The sequence below is a fragment of the Typopeltis vanoorti genome, chromosome 9 (assembly GCF_054136105.1).
Source record: "Typopeltis vanoorti isolate ZY-2024b chromosome 9, IOZ_Tvanoo_1.0, whole genome shotgun sequence".
NCBI classification, from domain to species: Eukaryota; Metazoa; Arthropoda; class Arachnida; order Uropygi; family Thelyphonidae; genus Typopeltis; species Typopeltis vanoorti.
This window is the reverse complement of record NC_143557.1, coordinates 29,846,963-29,872,289: the sequence shown is the minus strand read 5'-3', so window position 1 is coordinate 29,872,289 and position 25,327 is coordinate 29,846,963. Positions and strand designations below refer to the sequence as shown.

The 25,327-nt window shown below is 37.1% G+C and overlaps 1 protein-coding gene across 1 annotated transcript in view; it reads right to left on the bottom strand.

The window, feature by feature from the left end:
• Agps (alkyldihydroxyacetonephosphate synthase) overlaps positions 1-25,327 on the bottom strand; it is a 608,793-nt gene that overhangs the window by 214,298 nt on the left and 369,168 nt on the right. The window contains exon 13 of the mRNA XM_090397415.1: positions 4,522-4,573. Coding sequence (XP_090253541.1) covers positions 4,522-4,573 — 52 coding nt within the window. The remainder of the gene's footprint in view (positions 1-4,521; positions 4,574-25,327) is intronic.

The window sequence follows — 25,327 nt, the reverse complement described above, 5'->3', positions numbered from 1 at the left end:
TAATAGAGTTCTTAAATGGCGGAGGACTTGGCGACACGCATTTGCGACTGCAGCTGAATACGCCATCATTTTTTACTGCCGAGGGACTACTACAGTAATCGTTAATTATTCAAAATAGTGTTACTAATTAGTGTCAAAAATAAATGCTAAATAAGTATTTGGGAGTATAAATAAATAAGAAAAGTACAAACAATTACAAGCAAAACAAAACATTAAGTACACTAAATAAAATGAAATAAAACTAAATACAGTAATGAAAAATTAGCTTCGTCTTGTCTTCCACACGGTCGGATGTTATGCATCCGACCGTGTCTTCTCGGTAACCAAAATACACAATATCACGACCACAACTAACTTCAGAAAAAACAACCACTTAAGTACACTCGTATTCCAGAGAAACAATTTAACACTCAAAAACGGACTATTCACCAATTAAAAATCACTTTCTTTAGCACAGCTCAAATTCACCACCACATGCTATGGCGACACCCTTTACCAGTAGATATGTCTGCTTCTGATAGCCAGGACTCACTAATGCCTACAATATGAGGCCCCAAAGTATTGACCAAGGCAACAAACTCTATCCCTTTGTTTCTGATATTCCTAGCATTTGTATACAGACAAGTTACCTGCATGCTTTTTTGTGCACTCTTGTCTGCAGTCTGCAAGACAGCAATGGACAATTTCCAGACCTCTGTTCTTATCTATTGCAGTTTTTATTATATGACACCTTGAAGTAATTCTAGGACCTATGATGGAATCCTATTCCACACAGTCCACCATGAATGCTACTTCATTTTCCATCTATTAACAATGCTGTCTACTGCCCATTAATAGTATTTTTTGTCTGTAAATTGTGTTTATGTTCTATGGCTGATTTTCTTGTATATGGGATGAAAATCCTAAATTTCCAGGTGAAAAAAATCCTGTTACCTCTTCCAGTTTTTTTTCCAACTGAAGGACACAATGTACCATCATTCTTTCAACTGTACTATGGAGGCAAAATTTCCTTAAAAGGTCAGTAACAAAACAACACTTTGCAAAAACCTAACATAATTAGCAATTTATTGATTTCAACATAACCTGGAAACCTTACTTTATACAGAATAATTTTTTATATAATATTTATAATAATTTTTGTTTATTAGTATGTATTATATTTTTAATAAATAAATATATATATGTATATATTATATTTAGATGCAAGAGGAATTACATCATCCATCGCTAGGCTATAGCCATGTTTATTGGAGGTCTGAAGTGGCTTGAAAAAAGTACAATCTTTGGTTTTAACATTATATATAAAAATAAAAAATACAAAATAAATAAAACGAATGTTAAAAAATGAAGAGACTTATGTAGACTTGTGGAAGTTGCATTTGCACCCATAACATAGGACACTTAAAATAACGTCATTTCAGTTTCAATCTAGTTATCAACTAGAGGAACTTTTTCTAAGCCTTTCTTTGATTGGCTCCTGAGTTAGTCGCTCTCAGGCACATGCAAGCAGGCTTTTTCATCTGGAAACTGAAGAAAATCAACCATAGAATCTATCCTTTTTCAGACAACTAATATGCAGCATTAGCGACCATGAGATGGTGACACTTGTTTCCCTCTCTTTGCTGAATGCCATTTATAATTAGCGAGAGTCTTGGGCCAATTATCTCTTATTGCCTATTGGTGAAGACTGAACTGTTGCCTGTCTCCAAAAGTTAGATAGGACTAAAACAAACTCATCTTCTCCTTATAGGGAAGAAAAGGCATTTCAGTTTGTTAAAAATCCTTACATTGGCATGATATTTATTGATGGAATGGACATAAAACACACACACACGGTAACCTGCCATTTGTCTGATTGTATCTAGGATTTCGAGATTCGTTAATTTGTAGGAAAGCATCCATCCTAGTGTTAAGTGAATGCATTTCACATTATTGCTAAATTAAAATAGTCTGGTTAAAGGCTATTTTGAGTATAGACATAATGTTATGAATTTCCTATAAGATTGGTGATTTAATTTACTGAATATTTTCTTGAATAAAATGGTGTATCTCAGTAGTATTTTAGTGAAACACCAAAAATTCACAAGGCATCAAAAGCACAACTTAACATTGATGCTGATGAGGAGAACATTTTTTCTGCTGAACAGAAATGTTACAGCCACAATGCACTTAATAATACAATGGTAATTTGACACTGAAAATATCCAGCTTCAAATAAATTATTACAAAATCAACCAGAGAACTGAAACAATGGAGAAACAGTTAAAGAAACTTAGATAGGATTAGAAAAATAATCAGAACAAGAAGAGGTGGCAAAATACTGCAGGTGATAAAAGTAATAATAACAATGACAACAAGGTAAGTCGATTAAAGTATAAGAATAAACAAGTATTATGATATGGAGATTCTTCTTCTTCTTCTTCTTCTACAGCTTTTCCCACTTAAGTGGGGTCACTGTTTGTTATGAGTCTCCTCCACACCTTCCTGTCTTGGGCTGTCACCACATCCAAGTTCTTCATCTTCAAGTCCTCTTCTACCAGCTCCCTCCATCTCTTCTTTGGCTGCCCACGCTTCCGCCTTCCTTGCACATCCATCTGCATGACCCTTCTTCCCACATATTCGTCCTCCCTCCTCATCACATGACCAAACCATCTCAACCTTGCCTCCTGTATTTTCGCTCCTAAGTTCGTAACTTTCACTGTTCCCCTGACACAGTCATTTCTCAGATGATCCTTTCTGGTCACACCGCACATCCACCTAAGCATTCTCATCTCTGCTACTTCCATCCTGCTGATGTTATTTTTCCTCAGGGCCACAGTTTCTATAGCATATGTCATAGCTGGCCTCACTACTGTCCTATAAATTTTGCCTTTCAGATTGATCGGCACCCTCTTATCGCATAACACTCCAGCCATCTCCCTCCAGTTCCTCCAACCCGCTTGTATCCTGCATCCCACTTCCTTCTCAGCTCCTCCATCTTCTTCCACTGTTGGACCTAAGTATCTAAAGTCTCTCACCTTCCTGATGACATTTCCTTCCAGCTCCAGATCTGTCTCCTGGCCACAGCCCACTGCGCAACACATATACTCTGTCTTACTTCTGCTCAGTCTCATACCTCTCTCTTCATGATTTTCTTTTTCATGATTGAATCTCTGATATGGAGATTCAATCATGAAATTATGTTCTCTGACAAAGTCACTATTTTGAGCTTCCCACATTAGAAAACTAAAGATGTAACAAATGCAACAGAAAATAAAGTAGTGACAAATACAGTGGTAGAGAGAATATGAAAGGTCTGCTGGAAGAAGACAGGATAAGTCTTCCTTCAATATGAGATGGGAAGGATGCTGACCTGCAGAGATAGAAGAGTTATCATTCCGTTGTATAAGACCTTGATCAGACCACACTTAGTCTACTGTTCTCAAATTTGGTCCCCAAGATTTGAAGGGGGATAAATCAACTGTGGAAAGGGTGCAGAGGCAGATAACAAAGATGGTTTCAGGACCATACAATGTTAATTATGAGGATCAGCTGAGGGAATGTGGACTGCAGAGTTTGGTGGATAGAAGGAGAGGTGATACGATCGAGACTTTTAAACTGTTGAGAGGCAGCAATAGGGTGGACACTTAGGAGTATTTTCACTTAATGGAGCAGCGGGAAGGAGCGATGACAAGGGGGCCATCCCTGGAAAGTACGAAAGGAAGCTGTCAGCAAGAGAGAGAGAGAGAGTGAGAGGTAGTTTCTTTCCATGGAGCGTGGTGGAACCATGGAATGCACTGCCTGATAGAGTGGTGAGAGCAAGAACGGTCAATGAGTTCAAGGAGTGGTATGATAGACTTTGTGTTTCCTAGGAAGGATCTCCCACGATGAGTCTCTTGACTCCATGGAGGCCTGAATAATAATATTTCATCTTGGTCACTGAGACATCAAGGATTTAAAAACTAACAAATGCAACACAATACTATATGAAACATGTGGATATAACACTGAAGTGTTAATTTAAACCCCCTGAAGAATGTCTCAGTGAGACAAAATATTGGAAGAATTAAAATAGTTTTTAATCCTTTCCCAGTGCTATTAATATTCCATTAAACCTCCAACATGATGTCCTCCCAAAATTTAACCTAACACATGACCACGTATTGGTAACAACTAATACAAATAAAAAATCCAGCAGGTACTAACCATTATTATTATTACATTGGCTATTATCTCCAATTTTTTCCAAAATATTCCTATATGTTTGTTATTCATTTCCTATTCTGTTGTTTAAATCCTTGACATGGATTTATCTCCTCATTTTTCTTTGTCAGATGCTTTCTCCAATGACTCAAAAAATTCCTTAAATTCTTCATAGTAGAACCTTCTAAGGGACCATGTCCAAATAAATCTTATTGTCTCGATTCCTCTACCTGCTTCTCCTCTCCCCAACTGAATGACATGTACTAAAAAATGATTATGAAAATTTTCTAATAGAGATAAAAGTAAGATGTTTTACAAACAACATTAATGATTCCTTACCAAACATGAACTGCTCATTATCCATTAATCGAATAGAGGCAGGCTTGAGTTGCTGAAAAAAAAAAAGATTGTTATTGAAATACATATGGAATTGAACTGAAACAACTACATTAAAACAAACAAAAATCTACTACTATTTAAAAGGAAAACTGATGAAGATTGTTTCCTGCACATTACCAATTTTGAATGTCACATGACATAAGACCTTATTTAAAAAACGTTTTCAGACTGATATTTAAAAATTTTCATTAGTAGCTCAAGACAGCAATTATCAATCCTCGCTTCTTCAGCAGTAATAAAATCACAAAATTTATCACTGCTCAAGAAGATATACACGATCTTGCATTAAATAGTGCTTAACCTTCTACACACCCCCACAGAATTGCACAAGCCCAGTTTCACACCAACATTTGCATGTTTATCAGTAGAGAGAGAAAGGTCCAGCTGTACGTGTTAACATGTAGTTGGGAGTTTATGAAAACTGTGTAGCTGTAATAGCACTTCACAAGGTGGGAATGTAGCCACCTGTTATTGTGGGATCAATAAGATGTTTTTGCATCAAACCATTAACCATTATAATGATATAGAAGACACACCATTCTGCATTAGAACACAAAAACTTCTGAGGACTGTGAAGGCACACCTCCACTGTAATCCTGTGAGAATGCAGAAAGATGTTGCAAGAAATGACCATTTTTCAGAGAACAATAATACCTGTACTAAATGGGTATGAGAGTCTATTGTTGTTCCACTGGACACTTCCTAACACACACAACTTATGCAGAAGAGGGTTATAAAATCAATAGGTATTTCTCCAGCAGTATACAAACAAAAGCCACTGGAATATCCTCTTCACAGATGAAAAAAAAATTTTCCCCAATGAAAAGTTATTTAACGGATAAAACAATCAGGTATATGCCCTGGATGGTCACACATCATGTGCTATAACACCCAGGATTCATTCACTGATACAGGGTGATGTCATCATCCTGCATCAGTGATGGTTTGGAGGGGGAAGGATGGTGTATTGGGGATATTGAAGTTGTATTTCTATGAGAAAGGGATCAAAACCTCTGCCGAAGTGTATCAAGACACCGAACTGGAGCCTGTGATATGTCCCCTGAACAACAACTTATTTCACAGTATGCAGCGGACTCTCCAATAGGACCCAGTCCATGCACACAAGGCAAGGACCCCACAACAGTGGTTGGAAGCAATGTGATTGATCACATAATCCCATCTGAAAGAAATGACAAACGAGCATCACCAGCATGAAAGTAAATTTGGAGCAAGCAGTGGCACCATTTCTGTTGGATGTTATGCATGCTGCGATTGATATGTGGCCTTAAGACTTCGGGCATATGTGTGAAGGCAAAAAAGGGAGACATTTTGAACATTGAGTACAGCTATATGTACATTATACAAGTGATTTGTAAGTGCTGAAAGCTTTAATTAATGATTTATCAATAGATTAAATATTTATGCATTGTTCAAGTTGTAATAAATATGGCAGTACACAAACAACAGACACAAAGATATCCTCTTCACAGATGAGAAGATTTTCACCAATGAAGAGTTTTCAACTGACAAGAATGATTGGATATGCACCCTGGATGGTTGCACCGCACATGCAATAGCATCCAGTATTCAGAGAGGTTATCATCCTGGGTCAGTGATGGTTTGCTGGGGAGATGATGTATCGAGGGGGGGGGTATCCAAGTTGCATTTCTGTGAGAAAAGGATAAAACCTACACCAAAGTATATCAAGATATCATACTGAAACCTGTGGCACAGACCCAGAAGAAAATCTTGTTTCATAGTAGGCAGTGAACCATTCATTAGTGGTTGTGTTGAAAGCAAATGTGCCCCATGACATATCGCCATGTAATTGGCCCCTTGTAAATGGCCACTGATGATTGTTATTTTCAAACCAAAATAACCAAAAAAAGTATATTAAATATACTTTTCTTGTGCTAACGTGTAAATATCATGTCACAAGTTTCTCTCTCTCAAAAAAAAAAAAAGGCTTTCTGGAAGTCTTGAGCTATGAATTCATTGGACTTTAAATTGTGGATGGAGCTTGAGAGAGAGAGTAGCCCGCAAGAAACAACACCACAGCATTGCCAGCTTGGGGATTTGGAGTAAGCAGTGGCAACGTTTCAGTTGGATGTTGTGCATGCAGCCATCAATATGTGGCCTCACAGGTTTTGGATAGGCGAAGGCAAAAATATATGTGGTTTGTATGCTGAAAGCAGTAAATGATTTACTGATAAATTCAAGGTTTATGCAATGTTCAAGATGTAAAAGTACGAAGGTGGTCTGAAAAGTTCTCAGCCTAACAATGAAAAAACGAATTTATAATTTCAAAATTTTTATTTTTCAACATAATCTCCCTTAAGACATACATTTATTCCAGTGATGCTCCAGTGTCTGTCCCTGTAGTGGTTCTCAGTATGATCTGAAAATACTCCTCTGCAACCTCAATCACCTTTGATTCGAAAAAAAAATGCCGACCAGTGAGAAAGAGTTCAAGTTTGGGGAACAGATAGAAGCCAGAGGGGAGCCTAATTTGGGAAACAGGATGGATGTTCCAACCATTCATAGTGCAGATCCCTTAATTTTCCCACACCTTTGTGGACAGGTGCATTATCCTGATGAAAGATGATTTTCTTCTTCTGCAAACCAGGTCTTTTCTCACTAATTTTTTCGTCTAGTCTGGTTAAAAGATTGGAATAATATTCCCCAGTTATTGTTTTACCCTTTTCAAGATAAATAATAAACAAATTGCACCAACTTTGTCTTATTTAGCACTGAACAACCAGCTTCTGTCCAATGTTTTGACTGCTGTTTGGATTTTGGTGTATAATGATGAATCCAAGTCTCATTCATAGTAATAAATCGATGCACAAAATCAATTTTATTCTTGTTAAAATGCTCCCAGCACTATTCAGAGATTTTCATACGAGGGCATTTTTGATCTGCTGTGAGCAAGGGCAGCACCCATCTTGTGCAAAGCTTTTTAATTTGCAATTCTTCATGCAAAATATATACTACATGTTCTTTTGAAATGTCTATAGTCTCAGCAATTTCATGCACTTTGACTCACCGGTCATCCAATACCACATCGTGCACTTGATCATGATTTCAGGTGTTCTTACACTTTTTGGATTTCCTTCACGTGGATCATCTTCAAGGCTAGTATGGCCATGTTTAAACTCGGCAGCCCATAAACTTTTATGAACTTCGAATGAATTTCTTTTGGCGTTCAACCTTCTTTTTACAAAGAATTTTATAACTGCACGATACTCAATTTTATCCATTTCAAGTGATACAGACAACACTTTTGCTTTGTCGTCGTCTTCCAGTAGCATCCTCTAGCAAGAGGGTTGCAGCAGATGAGCAGCTCGTCTCCATTTCTCTCTGTCTGTCGCGTCCATCATTCTTAAACCAGTCCATTCCACGATGTCATTAAACGACTCTCTAGTTGGTCTTCCACATCTTCTCTTCCCCTCAACTTTCCCTTGTAATATAGTTCTTGTCAGGTGTCCCGAAGAACCTCTCAGAAGATGTCCTGCAAATCTGGTCTTTCTTTGCATAATATTCTTCAGCAGTGTTCTTTCCATCCCAACTCGTCTTAAAACCTCTTGATTTGATATTCTTTCTGTATAGCCAATCTTTTCCATCTTTCTATAACACCACATTTCCAATACATAAATTCTTTCCATATCTCTTTAGCTTCAGACAGCTGTATAAAATCAAAGTAAAATGTTAAAATGCTCCATTTGTAAGTGGCAGTAGTATCACATCAAGTGATGAAATGCTATATTGCATTACTAATTAGTTTTTTTTTGGTGTAAACAACTTTCACCATACTTTTTTCTTTTCATTAAAAAAAAGAAGAAAAAATGAGAGAAATAACATCAGAAGTCTTGGTGTAACCAATGGCAAAGGAAGATTATCTTCTCTAAGGTTTCTTCATTCCTCTTCAAATGCTTATGACCAGATTCAAGCAAACAGTCCAGATGTAATCTGATCAGGACCATATTCAAACGACCACTATTAAATTGATAGAATGACTTGCAATTTCACATGGATGCTTATGACAGATGTACCAAATTACAAAAAAAAAAAAAATCTTGCCAATAGTGTTGCCATCTATGGTCGAGGCCATGAACTTTTCAGACCACATGGTTAGACTAAGTACTAGTCACATTTGTTCAAAATACAACTATTAGACTGCTGCCTGGATGAAACACAGCAATATTATGTATTCATATATATTATATGAATGTCAGTTGCAGTAGTACCTCATATAACAGAATTAGAAACTTTCAAAAATACCAATCCATTTTAAGTAATAATGTTTTATATGAAATTCAACTATGCAACCCTGTTTCATTTTCAAGCAAAATACTTTGTGCATAAATCGCTAATCTTTTTAATACAGCTAGAATGTGACCTATTCATGCATGATGAAAATGTGTTATAACCTATATTATTGCCACCTCTAAAACACAAAAAGTTTGTTAGTTATTTAGAGTGCCAATAAATTATGACAATCTCCCCACCCTTCCAAAGATTCCCAATTGTATTTAAACCTCTCATTGCATTAAGCATTCATAACACAATTGGCAGAACAGTGGAACATTGCCCACATTGGTTGGAAAAAGACTTGGGTTCAATTCTTGTCATGACGATGGGAATCCTTATACAGATTTTTTCAACTGAAGGTGAGTTAGCCAATCTCATATGGAGGTAGCAGGGTTTTTTCTCCTAGAAATTTGAGTTTTTCATCCTGCATACAAACTGGCCTTCAGAAGACATGCAATTTACAGACAGAAAATACTGTTATTGGTAATGATGGGTGGTAGATGGCATTGATGGTAGTAGTGTTGTAGTAGGAGAATTAAATAGTAGTAGAATGTGAGATGTATTTAGCTAAGTATGCGGCCTCCTAATAATAAATAATGCATGCATGTATATGTACAAAAAGAAAGTATACAAAACAAAAATATATTAATGTAATAAACCCTCACAGCATTCCTGTCAAGTATCATTTCCATCCAGTATTATGGAAATTTCCATGATATCCACATTATGGATATCATGGAAATCTACATGATATCCATAATGTGCTGTAGAAAGAGAAGATGGTGAAGCTCTAATTTGTTCTATATTGGAGTTAGTATTCTGTCTGTGTGTGTTCACAGGGTCAGTTTGCTTGTTTTGAGGGATGAAAAACCAGTTTCTGAGAGGAAAAAATCCTTCCACCTCCAAATGAAACTGGCTTACTCCCCTTTGATTGATACCATGATATAGGTTCCTCTCATCAAAGATGAGATTCAAACCTGGATTTTTACGACTAAAGGGCTTGTCTATACCAACTGAGCTATGTAGGCTCCTCACAGAATTATTATTATCAAAATAATGTTTTGTAACAAACAAATTTAATTTTCATTAATTTGAGAGGGAAGGGGTATTTTCGATCAGCATTTTCTCCCCACCTATTTTCAGGATATATCCCTCGCTTTCAAAGTATTATTTCTGGTTGTAAACCTATAGTACATTACAACATTGGGCGAGCTAAGGATTATATATATATATATATATATATATATATATATTAATTTTGTATATTTTTTGAGTGAGTTTTTACATAATCCATGCACCTTACTGTGTGTGTGTGTGTGTATAAACATGAATAGCAGCCATCAGTTGTTAGGAGCAGAGTAGCCAATTACACTCAGAACTGTGTCATGTGACATCTTTCACCTGTGGAACACAAGTGTTCCACAGAACACCGGTTAAGAACCACTGGTCTAGAGTCTAGATTTAAACAAATCTTTCATACTCATATTTGTAGATTTAGGGACTCAAAAACACGTGTTGAACAGATTATTTTATTAATTACAAATAAAATAAAACTTGACGTTTCGACCTCTATATCGAGGTCATCATCGGAAGAATACAACTGTATACAGAATCAAGCTACATGCTCATGCTTTCTATACCAGTAAACTAAATCTATGTAGTTAATAAATCTTTTTTCTAGCCTGACCTCTAGTGATAGAAGAGAAAAACAAAAATAAATAAATAAAGAAAAAAAATTATAAACAAAAAAAAAAAAAAAATATATATATATATATATATTTATATTATAAATAGATTATAAATAGAAAAGCACAAGATCATCAAGACGCCATTACGAAAGGAACAGCCAACCACAAACCGACGTCATAAGGAGCAACCAATCACCCGCAAACAATGTTAGGAGCCACCAACCACCATCGGATCAATGCTCAGTTATCAACCTATCAAACCACATTCTCACCGAAGGTGAACTCTCACTGCTAAAGAAAGGGTTGAACTACGGCATTGCTCCGAGGTCAGTAGACAAGCTTGATATTGTGTATCATATCGAGAGAGGTTTACGATCTCTCCCCACCATTCTGGCTGATAAAATACGAATGGAAACATCGTGTATACTAAATTCTAACATAAAACTAAACACCAACATAAACAAAACCGAAAATCTAGCCCTTAAATCCTTAAAAAATAACCAGGATATTATAATAACGAAAGCCGATAAAGGCAATTCCACTGTCCTGTTAGACCGTGCGACATACATTGAAAAAATGAACCAGTTAATATCAGACCATAACACCTACCAAAAGGTTAACTACAACCCCACAAAACGTAACAAAAAGAAAACAACTGAATTAATCAAATCCGTCCACACATGGCCCGAAGAAACGGCAAAAAAATTAATACCTCAGTATGCCCGTGCGCCCAGAATTTATGGCCTGCCAAAAATACACAAATCTGGCACACCACTTCGCCCGATCGTTGAAGGAATTGACAGCCCAAATTATCACTTAGCAAAAAAATTAGCTGCCACACTCAAGGAATTGGTAGGTCAGTCCCCTTCCTACATAAAAAATACACAACATTTCATCAGTAAAATCAAAAACATTACACTCACCGACCAAGATTTATTAGTCAGCTTTGACATAACTTCCCTTTTCACCAATGTCCCAATCAATGACACGATCTTGCTCCTAGAGAACATATTTCCACATGATATCACGGCCTTTTTTGCCCATGTACTCCGCTCCGGATATTTCGTATGGCAAAACGATTTTTACCTTCAAAAAGAAGGTACAGCCATGGGCTCACCACTTTCTCCCCCAATAGCTAACTTTTATATGAAAGACTTTGAGCAACGTGCTCTAGCAACAGCATGTCTAAAGCCCAAAATTTGGCTCAGATACGTTGACGATATTTTCGCCATTTGGCCCCACGGCCGCGAAGCTCTAAATACATTCCTTAGCCACCTAAACAAACAACACAAACATATCCAATTCACCATTAAAATGGAAAAAAACGACTCTCTTCCTTTCCTAGACACACTTGTCACACGTCTTCCCTCTGGCTGTCTCTCCTTCTCAGTTTACCGCAAACCTACACACACAGGCCAATACATACACAAAAATTCTTACCACCACCCAACACAAAAATTAGGTGTCATAAGCACCCTTAAACACAGAGCCCTAACTATTTGTTCGAATGAACAGGCTCTAAACCAAGAATACAAAATCATCAACCAAACATTTATCAAAAATGGATACAATAAAAAAACTATTCACAAGATCCTCCATAAAGATACCAGTAAGAACAAAAAAGATTTCAAGAATGCTATCCATTCCTTATGTTAGAGGCATTTCTGAAAAAATAGACAGAACACTTCGCAAATACAACATTAAAACCACCTTTAAACCCCCAAATAAGCTAAGACATCTACTCAGTTCCTCAAAAGATCCTCTTCCACACCTAGCACACCCGGGAGTATACAAAATATACTGCACATGTAACATACCATACATAGGGGAAACAGGGCAAACTATCCCAATCAGACAAGACGAACACAAACGACACATTAAATACCTCCACTTCGGTAAAACAGGCCTTTCTGACCATGCACTCCAAACATACCATAGAATTGACTGGAAAAATACCAAGTCCCTACACTGCACCAAAACCTGGTTTGAGAGAAAATTTAAAGAGTCTTGTAAAATGCTCAAACACAACCCAAATCTCAACAAAAATGATGGCCTCACCATTTCAAGAATGTGGAGGACCCATCTACAACCTGTATAACATCCTAAACTAGCATTAGAAAAATTCCCACTACAAGAAGACAACCTGGTGACTTGGTGAAGTGTTTAGAACATTCAAAAGCAACTGAAAGAAACCATTTTGTAACTATCCAGAATATTAATACATGAGGACTCTAACAGTTTATTGTAGTTGCATTTATCTATTTATAATATATAAATATAATTTTTTTTATATATAATTTTATTTCTTTATTTATTTATTTTTGTTTTTCTCTTCTATCTTTATTATGTTGGAGGTTTAATGGATTTTTTACAACACTCAAAAAGAATTAAAATAGAATTTAATACTTCCTATATTTCATCCTAGTCACTAGGACATCTACGGGGATTACAAAGACAATTAATGTAACATGCACACAAAAACTTACAATACTAAGCCCAACCACGTGGGTGACAATAAAGTCCTATCTAGGTGGAGTGCCCTCTAAGGGCAGTTGTAGGTGGCCTGGAATGTAAGGTGGGACCTCTGGTGATGACTGTTTCCCAAATCTTCGGAAGCTTAATGCAACCGTATTTGTTAAGATTTGGTTGGTTTTTGAGAGCTCCTGCTGCTTCTAAGAAAAGTCTCTCTTTCTTGAATTTGCTGTGGTGGAGCATGGTGGTTTTCTTCCATGATACTCTGTGGGTGGTGTCCAAAACATGGTCAGCCAAGCCTGAATGGCCATAGTTGTGTTTAACGATGTACGACTTGTGTTCCTCTAGGCGGATGGATGCTGATCTGCCTGTCTGTCCAAAGTACACAAGCTTACAGGAACAGGTACTTTGTAAACTCCAGGCAGAGAGAGAGGAGGGAGCTGATCTTTCGTAGAACGGATAAGGGTAGCCAGTTTGCGGTAGGGCTTATATGCTGTGTGTAGGTTATACTTTTTTAGTATCTTGGCTATTTTTTCCGAAGTGCCACGGATGTAGGGTATGGTGATGGCAATTTTAAATTCTTGTTGACGAGAGGGACGGGGAATGGGGGAGGAATTGATTATTTTTTTTGATGCTGTGTTCGCTGTAGCCATTGGAGAGGAAAGTTCTGTGTATGTGGTTAAGCTCAGTAGTGAGGGCGGTTCCACTGGAACAAAGATTGTGGGCTCTCTTGGTAAGGGTTTTAATGATGCCATATTGTTGTGAGGGGTGGTGGTGGGAGAGTTTGTGAATGTATCTGCCTGTGTGTGTGGGTTTTCTGTATACAGTGAAGGCAAGTGTATCATTAGGCAGGCGCGTGACTAAGGTGTCTAGGAAGGGTAAACAATTGTTCTTTTCCTTTTCCATAGTAAACTGGATTCTTGGATGTAGGCTATTGAGATGACCAAGGAAGGAATCTAACGTGTCTGGGCCATGAGGCCAAATAGAGAACACATCATCTACATATCTTAGCCAGATAGAAGGTTTGAGTGGGGCTGAGTCTATGGCTCGTTTTTTGAAATCTTCCATATAGAAATTGGCAAGGGGGGGGGGGGCCATGGCGGTTCCCTCTATCTGCTTGTAGATTTTGTTATTCCAAGCGAAATACCCAGAGTTGATGGCAAAGGAAAAGAGATCTAAGATGTCAGAGGGAAAAACGTTTTCTAAGAGAGATAAAGTGTCAGTTAAGGGAATATTGGTAAACAAGGAGGAGATATCAAAGCTTACTAATATGTCTGTATTATTCACGGTTAAATTTTCTGTGAGGGCTTTAAAGTGGGTCGAGTTTTTTATACAGGAAGCTGAATTTCCGGTGAGGGGGTACAGAGAGTTGGCCAGCTGTTTAGACAGTAGATGCCACCAATGCACCTTGTTACAGACTGTCTAAACAGCTGTTATATACAGAAATTATATAAAAAACTCGACCCACTTTAAAGCCCTCACAGAAAATTTAACCTTGAATAATACAGACATATTAGTAAGCTTTGATATCTCCTCCTTGTTTACCAATATTCCCTTAACTGACACTTTATCTCTCTTAGAAAACGTTTTTCCCTCTGACATCTAGATCTCTTTTCCTTTGCCATCAACTCTGGGTATTTCGCTTGGAATAACAAAATCTACAAGCAGATAGCGGGAACCGCCATGGGCTCCCCCCCCCCCCCTTGCCAATTTCTATATGGAAGATTTCGAAAAACGAGCCATAGACTCAGCCCCACTCAAACCTTCTATCTGGCTAAGATATGTAGATGATGTGTTCTCTATTTGGCCTCATGGCCCAGACACGTTAGATTCCTTCCTTGGTCATCTCAATAGCCTACATCCAAGAATCCAGTTTACTATGGAAAAGGAAAAGAACAATTGTTTACCCTTCCTAGACACCTTAGTCACGCGCCTGCCTAATGATACACTTGCCTTCACTGTATACAGAAAACCCACACACACAGGCAGATACATTCACAAACTCTCCCACCACCACCCCTCACAACAATATGGCATCATTAAAACCCTTACCAAGAGAGCCCACAATCTTTGTTCCAGTGGAACCGCCCTCACTACTGAGCTTAACCACATACACAGAACTTTCCTCTCCAATGGCTACAGCGAACACAGCATCAAAAAAAATAATCAATTCCTCCCCCATTCCCCGTCCCTCTCGTCAACAAGAATTTAAAAATGCCATCACCATACCCTACATCCGTGGCACTTCGGAAAAAATAGCCAAGATACTAAAAAAGTATAACCTACACACAGCATATAAGCCCTACCGCAAACTGGCTACCCTTATCCGTTCTAAGAAAGATCAGCTCCCTCCTCTCTCTCTGCCTGGAGTTTACAAAGTACCCTGTTCCTGTAAGCTTGCGTACTTTGGACAGACAGGCAGATCAGCATCCATCTGCCTAGAGGAACACAAGTCGTATATCGTTAAACACAACTATGGCCATTCAGGCTTGGCTGACCATGTTTTGGACACCACCCACAGAGTATCATGGAAGAAAACCACCATGCTCCACCACAGCAAATTCAAGAAAGAGAGACTTTTCTTAGAAGCAGCAGCAGCTCTCAAAAACCAACCAAATCTTAACAAATACGGTTGCATTAAGCTTCCGAAGATTTGGGAAACAGTCATCACCAGAGGTCCCACCTTACATTCCAGGTCACCTACAACTGCCCTTAGAGGGTGCTCCACCTAGATAGGACTTTATTGTCACCCACGTGGTTGGGCTTAGTATTGTAAGTTTTTGTGTGCATGTTACATTAATTGTCTTTGTAATCCCCGTAGATGACCTAGTGACTAGGATGAAATATAGGAAGTATTAAATTCTATTTTAATTCTTTTTGAGTGTTGTAAAAAATCCATTAAACCTCCAACATAATGTCCTCACAGCACTTAAGCCTCTACACAAGATTTCTCTTCTATCACTAGAGGTCAATCTAGAAAAAAGATTTATTAACTACGTAGATTTAGTTTACTGGTATAGAAAGCATGAGCATGTAGCTTGGTTCTGTATACAGTTGTATTCTTCCGATGATGACCTCGATATAGAGGTAGAAACATCAAGTTTTATTTTATTTGTAATTAATAAAATAATCTGTTCAACACGTGTTTTTGAGTCCCTAAATCTACAAATATGAGTGCTGATCACCGTGTAACCCTAAAAGAAAAAATCTTTCATACTGCTGTGCATTTGCAGCGAAAATGCCCGTCAGTCTGACGAGTGATGATGATGATAACTAAGCCTCAGATTGTTATAATTTGATCTCATTAAGTGTGTGTAATATCTTTGTGATTTTACATCATTCGTTTTTCTGAGGTGAGTTAGAGTATCACAGTTTTTTAGGCATACAGACTACACAAACTAACATTTTAAAAGGGATTTATTTATCCCTGTTAATCCTTAATTAATTACTGGTTATTATGAATATCTTTCTTTTTCTTATTATTTTTTCAGCCTTACTTAAGATGAAGCAAATAAAAGAAAGTGATGCAGCCTTTGGTAAAAAGAAAAAGGCTAGGGAAGAAGAATTTAAAAAAAAAAAGAATGAAGGTGCACTACTGAAATACCTCAGTTGCAAAACTACTACTATACTGTTGTTGAAGCAATTTCCGAATTCAAACCATCATCAAAGTCAAGTGATTCTTCAACTTCAACAAGCAATATGGAGTGTAACAAACAAAAAATTCCAGCTGTTGACTTAAAAAATGTTGGTCTTTGGCCAAGTAAGATTAACAATGACACACTGATCTTACTGGTACGTCAAGGTGCATCTGTGGTTTAAAACCTAGATTCTGATCTTGGTGAAGTGATTTGTGAGGGTGCATCAATCAAACGACGAAACAGAAAACTTACACGTGAGTGGTTTTCTTGAACTCTGCCAAATAATGAAAAAATGTTGAGGTCATGGTTGGTGTACTCTCCTTCCAAGAAGCTCTTTACTGCTATTGTTGCAGATAGAAGTCATTGAAATTTTGATCCTGTGGATGGATTCAACATGTGGTGGAAACTTATCCAAAAATATTCGACCATGAGTCTAGTGTGGCCTATGTTTGATCTTTCACACAATGGAAGGAATTGGAAATTAGAATCTGACATGCAGCAACAATTGATAAAAAAAAACAAGAACACATTGAAAATGAAGTAAAGGGAGATACTTTCAAGATTGTTGGATATCATTAGATTCCTAGCTAAACAAAATTTGGCTTTACTAGGTCACTGAGAAGGAAAGCATTATGAGACATGATGATGTACATGAATCAATGGGAAATTGAGGAATTAGTTTTAGAACTAATTCCTCTATTTCCCATTGATTTTTTAGAATTAGTTTATTTGTTGGTGAAATACGATCCAGTACTACATGAACATGTTCTAAGAATCAAGCTAGGAAAAAAGTTTACTAAATCCTATATGTCGCCTACTATTCAGAATGAGTTTACAGAAATTTTGGGAGAAAAAAGTAAGAAGTAAAGTTATCGAGCAAGTAAAAGAAGCAAAGTATTTTTCTATGATATTCAGCAGCACCACTGATATTTCTCATAAGGATCAAACGAGCCAAGTTTTACACTATTTTATGATTGATGGAAATAAAGTGGAGGTTGTGGAATCATTTGTTGATTTCACTGAAACAAAAGGTAAAACTGCCGAGAATATTTCAACTATGATTTTGCAAAAGTTAGAAAACAACGGAACTGATATTGAAAATTGTAGAGTACAAGCATATAATAATGCTGCTATGATGGTCAACATACTGGTATTCAGAGATGCATCAAGGAAATTAATGGAAAAGCAGAATTTGGCAGGTGTACATGCAGCTTCGGTTGCTGTGAATTCTGCTTCATTTTTTGGAACTGTGGAGTGTTTGTTCATGTTTTTTTTTTTTTTCCTCAATCCATCGCTGCGATATTCTGACTTCAGTCATTGGTCAAAATGTCAAGCATGTAGTAGAAACTCAGTGGAGTGCACAGGGAGATGCTGTGAGTGTTAGAAAAAAAATTCCTCAAAAATCTTAAGTGCTGTAGAACATGTAACCGGTGAAGAAGAAAAATGCAGATGCTGGCATGTTCCTTGTTGTGCTACAATCGTTTTCCTTTCTGTGCTTTCTTGGCCTGTGGGAATCTGTCCTTCTAGAAATTAATGGCACACAGGTCTACCTCCAAACCAAAAGGACTGAATATATAACAATGTGACATAAAACTCTTGAGGCTTTAAAAGCATTTTAAACTGAAAATAGGAACAAATTAGTTAACAATTCAGTAGCTTACACTAAAGAAATTTGTGATGATCTGGGGATAGTCATGGATTGTCAGTGTAGAAAGAAGAAACTGATGGCAGGTGAAGAATCATGAGATGCTGAATTGTCATATGAAACTGAGTTGGGGAAAGAAATATTTTTTCCACTGGACAGAGTGATCCAAGAAATCACCACGTCATTTCAACAGCTTCGTATTCTTGCTGAAAAATATGCCTTCCTTACTCCATCGAATCTTTTTAATGATAAATACGAATGTCAACTAAATGATGATCATGATGACATTAATAAGGAAGAGTTCCTCGTTGAGAGAAAGACTTCAGAGTTTTATTTCTGTTGCTGCTATGCAAGACAAAACAGACGTGAAAGGATGGTCCCCTTGAAATTTTGCAGTTTATTCTAGAATACAATCTTGAGAACTCAGTTCCGAATTTTATAATTTTACTGCAAATTTTCCTCACAATTGCTGTAAGGGTTGCTAGTTGTGAGAGGAGTTTGTCTAAATTAAAATTGATTAAGAATTACTTAAGATCTACAATGAGTACCTTGTGTTTAAGAAATCTAGCATACTGTCTATAGAACAGCAACTGAGTGATGAAATAGACTTCAGCAATGTCATTGACGATTTTGCTAACAGAAAAGCAAGAAAAATAACATTTTAGAATGTTGGAATTGAACTTTTACTTCAATAATAAACATAGTGTTTTAATTTATTTCCCTGTATGTTGTTTTCACCTTTTGTATTTTTGGTGTGCATTGAGAGGACTGGCAAACTCAGAGACTGCCCCAGGTCCCGGGTGACAAAAGCTCTAACTAAGCGACTGCCAAGAATGCTTCTTTTTAAACACAAAAATTGTCTGACTGAACAATAAAATTTCCACAATACAATATCATAAAGCAGTTGTATGTCATATTACTGATTTTCAAATCCATGTTTCTTTCCAACCTTCCATAAATGGTATTTTAATTCATTAATTATAAAAATGAAAATTCACTTCCCACTGCTGAGAGGTCGTGGGTACTGCAAAATAAAGAACCTGTTCTGTTGTAAATAATGGAATGCCTAACACATTACATAATCTATTCTAAATATGCAGGGCAAGAGGAAGGATGTAGAATGCATGTTCTACTGTTTCCAATTGGTAACAGACTGAATCTCCAATGCTAAAGTATCTCCATTTGATAGTATTGACTGGAAGGTGAACATATGCAATTCTCCAAGTAAAACCCCTCTGTGATCCCTAGTAATCTTAGAGTTAAGTACAGAATGTTGTAGTATTCAGGAACAATCTCAGCTTTTGGAACTTTACAATCGTTTACTGCAAAACAGGGGAAGATGAACACCCAGATAATACTGAAGAAGGTCTGCACATGTGTAATTGGTCACCAACATTTTTATGGATTTTTGAAGCTGTACTCTTAAAAAAGCAAAATTTTAAGACTGGAAGTCCAAATCCTCCATGCTACTTTGATAGTTGAAGAAATTCTTTAACTTCTTAGTATCAGCTGAACCAAAAAGATTGCACAGGTTTACCATATAATTGCTTTCTTCAGCTTCTGTGACATCTATAGTGTACAACTGAGCAGGGAAGATTATGGTTTTAAGATGACGGCTTTAGAAGAAAAGGAAGAAATTGGCCCAATTTTGCCGTCTTCAAAGGTTTGAATGTATTTTGTATAAAATTCTTGAAATGGCAATATTGGGTAAGTGCAGAACAGAACAGAATTCCAAGTATAGTGAGGGGTTAGTACAAAACGAATGCCTACAAGATCCCATTTTCCAAAAAGTTTTAATTTTGTCTGGGCTGTATTAGCAGTTAATGAACTGATCTTGCTGAAATTTTCCAAAATTACAAAAAATATGTATATGGAATTATTAACCTTCAAAGTGCCAACTACATCATTGTAATATGCTAATACCTTATTTTCCTTCATAGTTGAAGGAACGGTTATTCCTTGCACAGCATATGTATGGACAACTTTCTATGAGAAAAGTTAGAGAACCAATATAAAGAGCAATGGACTAAGAGGGCAACCCTGCTTGACTCCTTTTTGAATTGTGACTGGTAGTGGAATTGGCATATGCTCCTTTATGCAGCTAGCAGCTTTTTATCCACACCAATTTGCTGGAGGATGTGAAACAGAAAGGGATGCCAGATATTATCAAATGCTTCAGTAAGGTCTACTAATAGCACTGCAATTGGCTGCTTTTTCATATTAACTAAGTACAGTAGGTCACATAGCAGAAAGATTAAATTCCACTTATGTGTTTCATTCCTACTTTGATCCTGTTATTGATAATGTAGAAAAATCTTATAGTCAGTATTAGATACAGAAATCGGTCTCCAGCTGCTGATTAAGGTGTGATCTATATTTAGCGTTTGGAATGAGGATGGAATGGCTTGATACACATTCACTTGGTATGTGTCCTGACAACAGCAAAGAATTAAACAGTATAACTAGAATAGGAAGAATAAAATCCCAGGCTTGCAGTAAAGTTCTATCCCTAGATCATCAGATCCTGGGGATTTTTTTGTCTGGCATTATTTATAGGCTGTGGTAATTTCAGATGCTGTAATGGATGTGTTGAAGTCATCTTGGATACGAACAGGAAAGCCATTGATGTTCCAAAAGTCATAATTTCCCACAGTACTATTGTCTTCAAACAGATTTTGTAGTGCTTCTGAAAGGAGTCAAGGATGTCTTGAGTAGTGGACATGTCTTCACCATCAACATAGATTTGTAATAGTAATTTCTTCATGGAATTTAGAGAATTGTCTATTGAAGAATGCAGCTGAAGGGCTATCTGCTAAGTGCTGCTGTATTCTCATTTTAAAATTTCCTTCTTCTACTTGTTTCTACCCTTCCTTCTATCTCAATATGAATGTTTCTAATGATGTTGCTACATTCATTGCATTGGTTTGTTACAAACCAACTTCTCTCTTTATACAGGTCTTTCGACTTTTTTCTTTTGAGGAAAGTCTGTTCCTATCCCCATTCAATCATATTCTGTTTAACCGCTTGTTTGAATTTAAACCACATATCTCAGTTCTAGGTAACATTATTCTAATAATGTTACCTAGAAGATTATTGGAATAATGTTAGCAGAGAGTCTGGAATATGGATGAAAAGATCAATGGAAAATTTGGTGGAAATCTCCATGGTCTCTGTTTCTTCCATGCACTGGAATTTAAGTAGAACTGGATTATGATCCGACATGTTGATATCAAGATGTTTTATATGCATTATCCTATTTACAGGGGAAGAAGAGATATAAATTCGATCACGATGGATACCAATAGCTTGATTCACATACGTGTAAGCCTGGAGATTAGGATTGTGAATCCTGGGGTGTGTCCTATTTTGTCTAATGTAGGGTTTTCAATACAATTCCAGTCTTCAGCTGTACTGGATACCATATAAATACGGCTGCAATTCTTGGCAGACTTTTCGACTAACTATTCCAATGGATGGAGTATAAACATTTATAATCCTTATTATACATCCACAGCATTTCCAGTCTATTGTCAAGCTTCTCCCATATGCACCCCTTTGGATATTACACAATGAGGGGACAAGAATAAGAACTCATACTCAAGCCCTGTTAAATCTTCCAAAGCTCCAATAAGAAAGAAGTGGATATCTATCACTTAAAGTTTTTATATATTTATACCTTCAGAAGTATGTTTCTTGGAGAAACAAAAACCTGATATTATGGCATAGCATAAGTTTCCATATAGTTTCTTGTTTAATTTGCCTGTGGAATCCTCGTATATTTAATGAGGTAATGCAGAAAGGAGATGCTATGATTAGTGAAGTGTCACTGGTAAGTGACACTTCACTAATGACCTCTAATGAAAAAAAAATTATTTATAAACTACATCAAGCTAAATTCTATTTATGATAACATGAATAAACATTCTTTCTTTCTTACAGATAGTTTTCTTTCAATAACAATGATGTCCTATTGTTAGCATTACAATTGTTATTTTTTGATTTAGGATCCTGCATTTTCTAGTCCTGTTCATAGTTGCTCTTAGAGAGGAAGGTTCCGTGGGTCGAATATATGCTTTCCATATGTTTGGGATTATCAGACCATCATTATTGTTCAGATTGGGGTGGTTGATAATGATCTCACAAGCTTCCTTAAATTTGCGTTCATACCATGATTTGGTGTAATGTAGACAACTAGTGCTTTTTCAGTCAATTCTATGCAAGGTGTTCAAGAGCATGATCAGAAAGGCCAGCTTCACCATAATTATTATATTTAATGTGTCGTTTATGTTATTTTTGTCTGATAGGAATTGTGCATCCTTTTCTCCTATATATGGTATGTTACAGGTGCAGTAAATACGGTATACTCCAGGATGGGCCAGCATAGGGAGCGGGTCTTTGGATGAGTTGAGTAAACTTTTTAATTTTGTTTGCAGGAGGTTTAAAGGTGGCTTTGAGGTTGTATATTTTTGTAGTATGCTGTTTATTTTTTCCGATGTCCCTTTAACATAAGGAATGGTAATAGTTTTATTGTAGTCTGATTTGTCTTTGTTTTTTATCGAGGTCTTGTAGAGAATTTTGTTAATAGTGTTTTGGCTGTACCCATTTTTTTGAAAAGTATTGCTGATAACCTTAAATTCGTCTTTCAGTGCCTGTTCACTGAAGCAGATCTTCAGAGCCCTGTTTTTTAGAGTATTAATGACACCTAGTTTTTGTGTTGGGTGGTGGTAGAAGTTTATGTGTATGCATTGGCCAGTATGTGTTTGTTTCCGGTAAACAGTGAAGGAGAGATTGCCAGAGGAAGACGTGTGACGTATAATCAAAAATTAACAATTGTAATGCTAAAAATAGGACATCATTGTTACTGAAAGAAAACTATCTGTAAGAAAGAATGTTCCCCCCCCCCACTAGAGGTCATGCCAGTAGAATACCTTGTGATCAATTCATTGTTTCTCTAGCTTATTGTATGTAATGTAACACATCTTGTCCTGTATATTTGTATATGCTCCAGATGATGATCTTAATATGAAGATCGAAACGTCGGGATATTAAAAGTTATTTATAACTCGGTTGTAAAGTCCATAATTTTTAAAATGAATGCTGATCACTGTGTAACACTAAAAGAAAGGAATAGATATTTGAATGGTTGCACTGTTTGCAACACATCAAGGCCAAGCTGCTTTCTAGCAAGCATTTAAAGTTTGTTTTTCTTTTAATTTCTAGTTTATCCAATATAAATTGAAAAGTGTGCTTACCGTAATATTTTTTGAAAGTAGCAATTATGCCTTGATCTAATGGCTGAATAATGCTTGTTGTATTGGGTGAAAAAAAAAAACACTCCCTGCACATTTGGATGTTCTAAATGCGGATGACTTGGTGCATTGTCAACAATTAATACAGCAGTTAATCAGTAAATACAGCAGTTATTACCCAGGCCTTTGTATTAGCCATCCAATGTACCACAGCTGTTTTAGATCTTTGTCTTTCAGAACACATGGTCTTAGAGATCGATTTGCTAGGAGTGGTTTCAACATTTGATCCCCCGATGCACTGCTACAAAGTAACAATTACTCGATCTTTGTTTGCTTTAAACCCACCTTATTTCTCAGACTTTGCAATGTAAGTTCGACTAGGCATTTTCTTCCAAAATAGTCCTGTTTCGTCAGCATTAAACACTTGATCGGGACAATATCCATCATCTTCAATAATTTTGGCTAACTTCTCTTCTGCTTCTTCATCTGCTGCTGCAACCTCGCCTGTAATCTTCACATCATGAAGTGCATTCATTTTTAAAAACCCGGTTAGCCACTCTTTGCTAGCCGAAAATTCTTTATCAGCCTGAACGTTTTCCTAAGAAAACGTTAGCTTCCTAGAGGGCACCATCAGGTGGGCTATATTGGTGGTTCTTGGCCTTTGGGCTGAAGTTCTTCTGATAAATGTTTCCCAAATTTGGGGCAGTCTCATGCATCCAAATTTGTTGAGGTTTGGCATGTTCCTAAGGGCTGAGGCTGATTTCATGAATAGTCTTTCATACTTGAACTTGCTGCGGTGTATGACTGTGGCTTTCTTCTATCTTATTCTGTGGCGAGTATCCAGAGCGTGGTCTGGAAGCACAGAGTGGCTGTACTTGTGAAATCGGATGTAATCCTTGTGTTCTGAGATTCTGATATTTGCTGTCCTGCCTGTATGGCCAAAGTAAGACAATTTACAGCTGCAAGGGACCTGGTATACACCAGGTAGGTCTTTAGTGGAGCAGATAAGGGATGCCAATTTTCTATGTAGTCTGTAACAAGTGGTTAAGTCATGTTTTCTTAAGATTTTGTTGATTTTTTCCGAAGTGCCTCGGATGTAGGGAATGGCGATGGATTTAGAGTAATCTTTTTTGTGAAGGGGAAGGGGATGGTGGGTTGTGGATAACTGGGTTAAGTATTTTCTGGATATTTTTTGGGGGGTAGCCATTGGCTGAGAAAGTGTCACGGATGTGATTTAGTTCAGTGGTTAGGGCTTGATCAGTTGAACAGATTATTTTTGCCCTGTTGAATAGTGCTTATTAACTCCATATTGTTGTGAGGGAGGGTGATGGGATTGTTGGTGAATGTATCTGCCTGTATGGGTGGGTGGGTTTTCTATAAACTGAGAAAACCAAGGTTCCATCAGGTTGGCAGGTGACTAGTGTGTCTAGGAAGGGGAGGTTATTGTTTTCCTCTTTTTCCAGGGTGAATTTGATTCTAGGGTGTTGGTTGTTCAAGTGTGTTAGGAAGGAGAGGAGTGAATCCGGGCCATGTGGCCAAATAGCGAAAACATCATCAACGTAGCAAAGCCATATGGTAGGTTTTTGTGGGGCTGAGTTTAAGGCTTTCTCTTCAAACATCTCCATGAAGAAGTTGGCCAAGGGTGGGGAAAGTGGTGAACCCATGGCTGTCCCCTCTATCTGTTTGTAGAATTTTTCCTGCCAAACGAAATAGCCTGAGTTCATTGTAAACTGAAATAGGGCT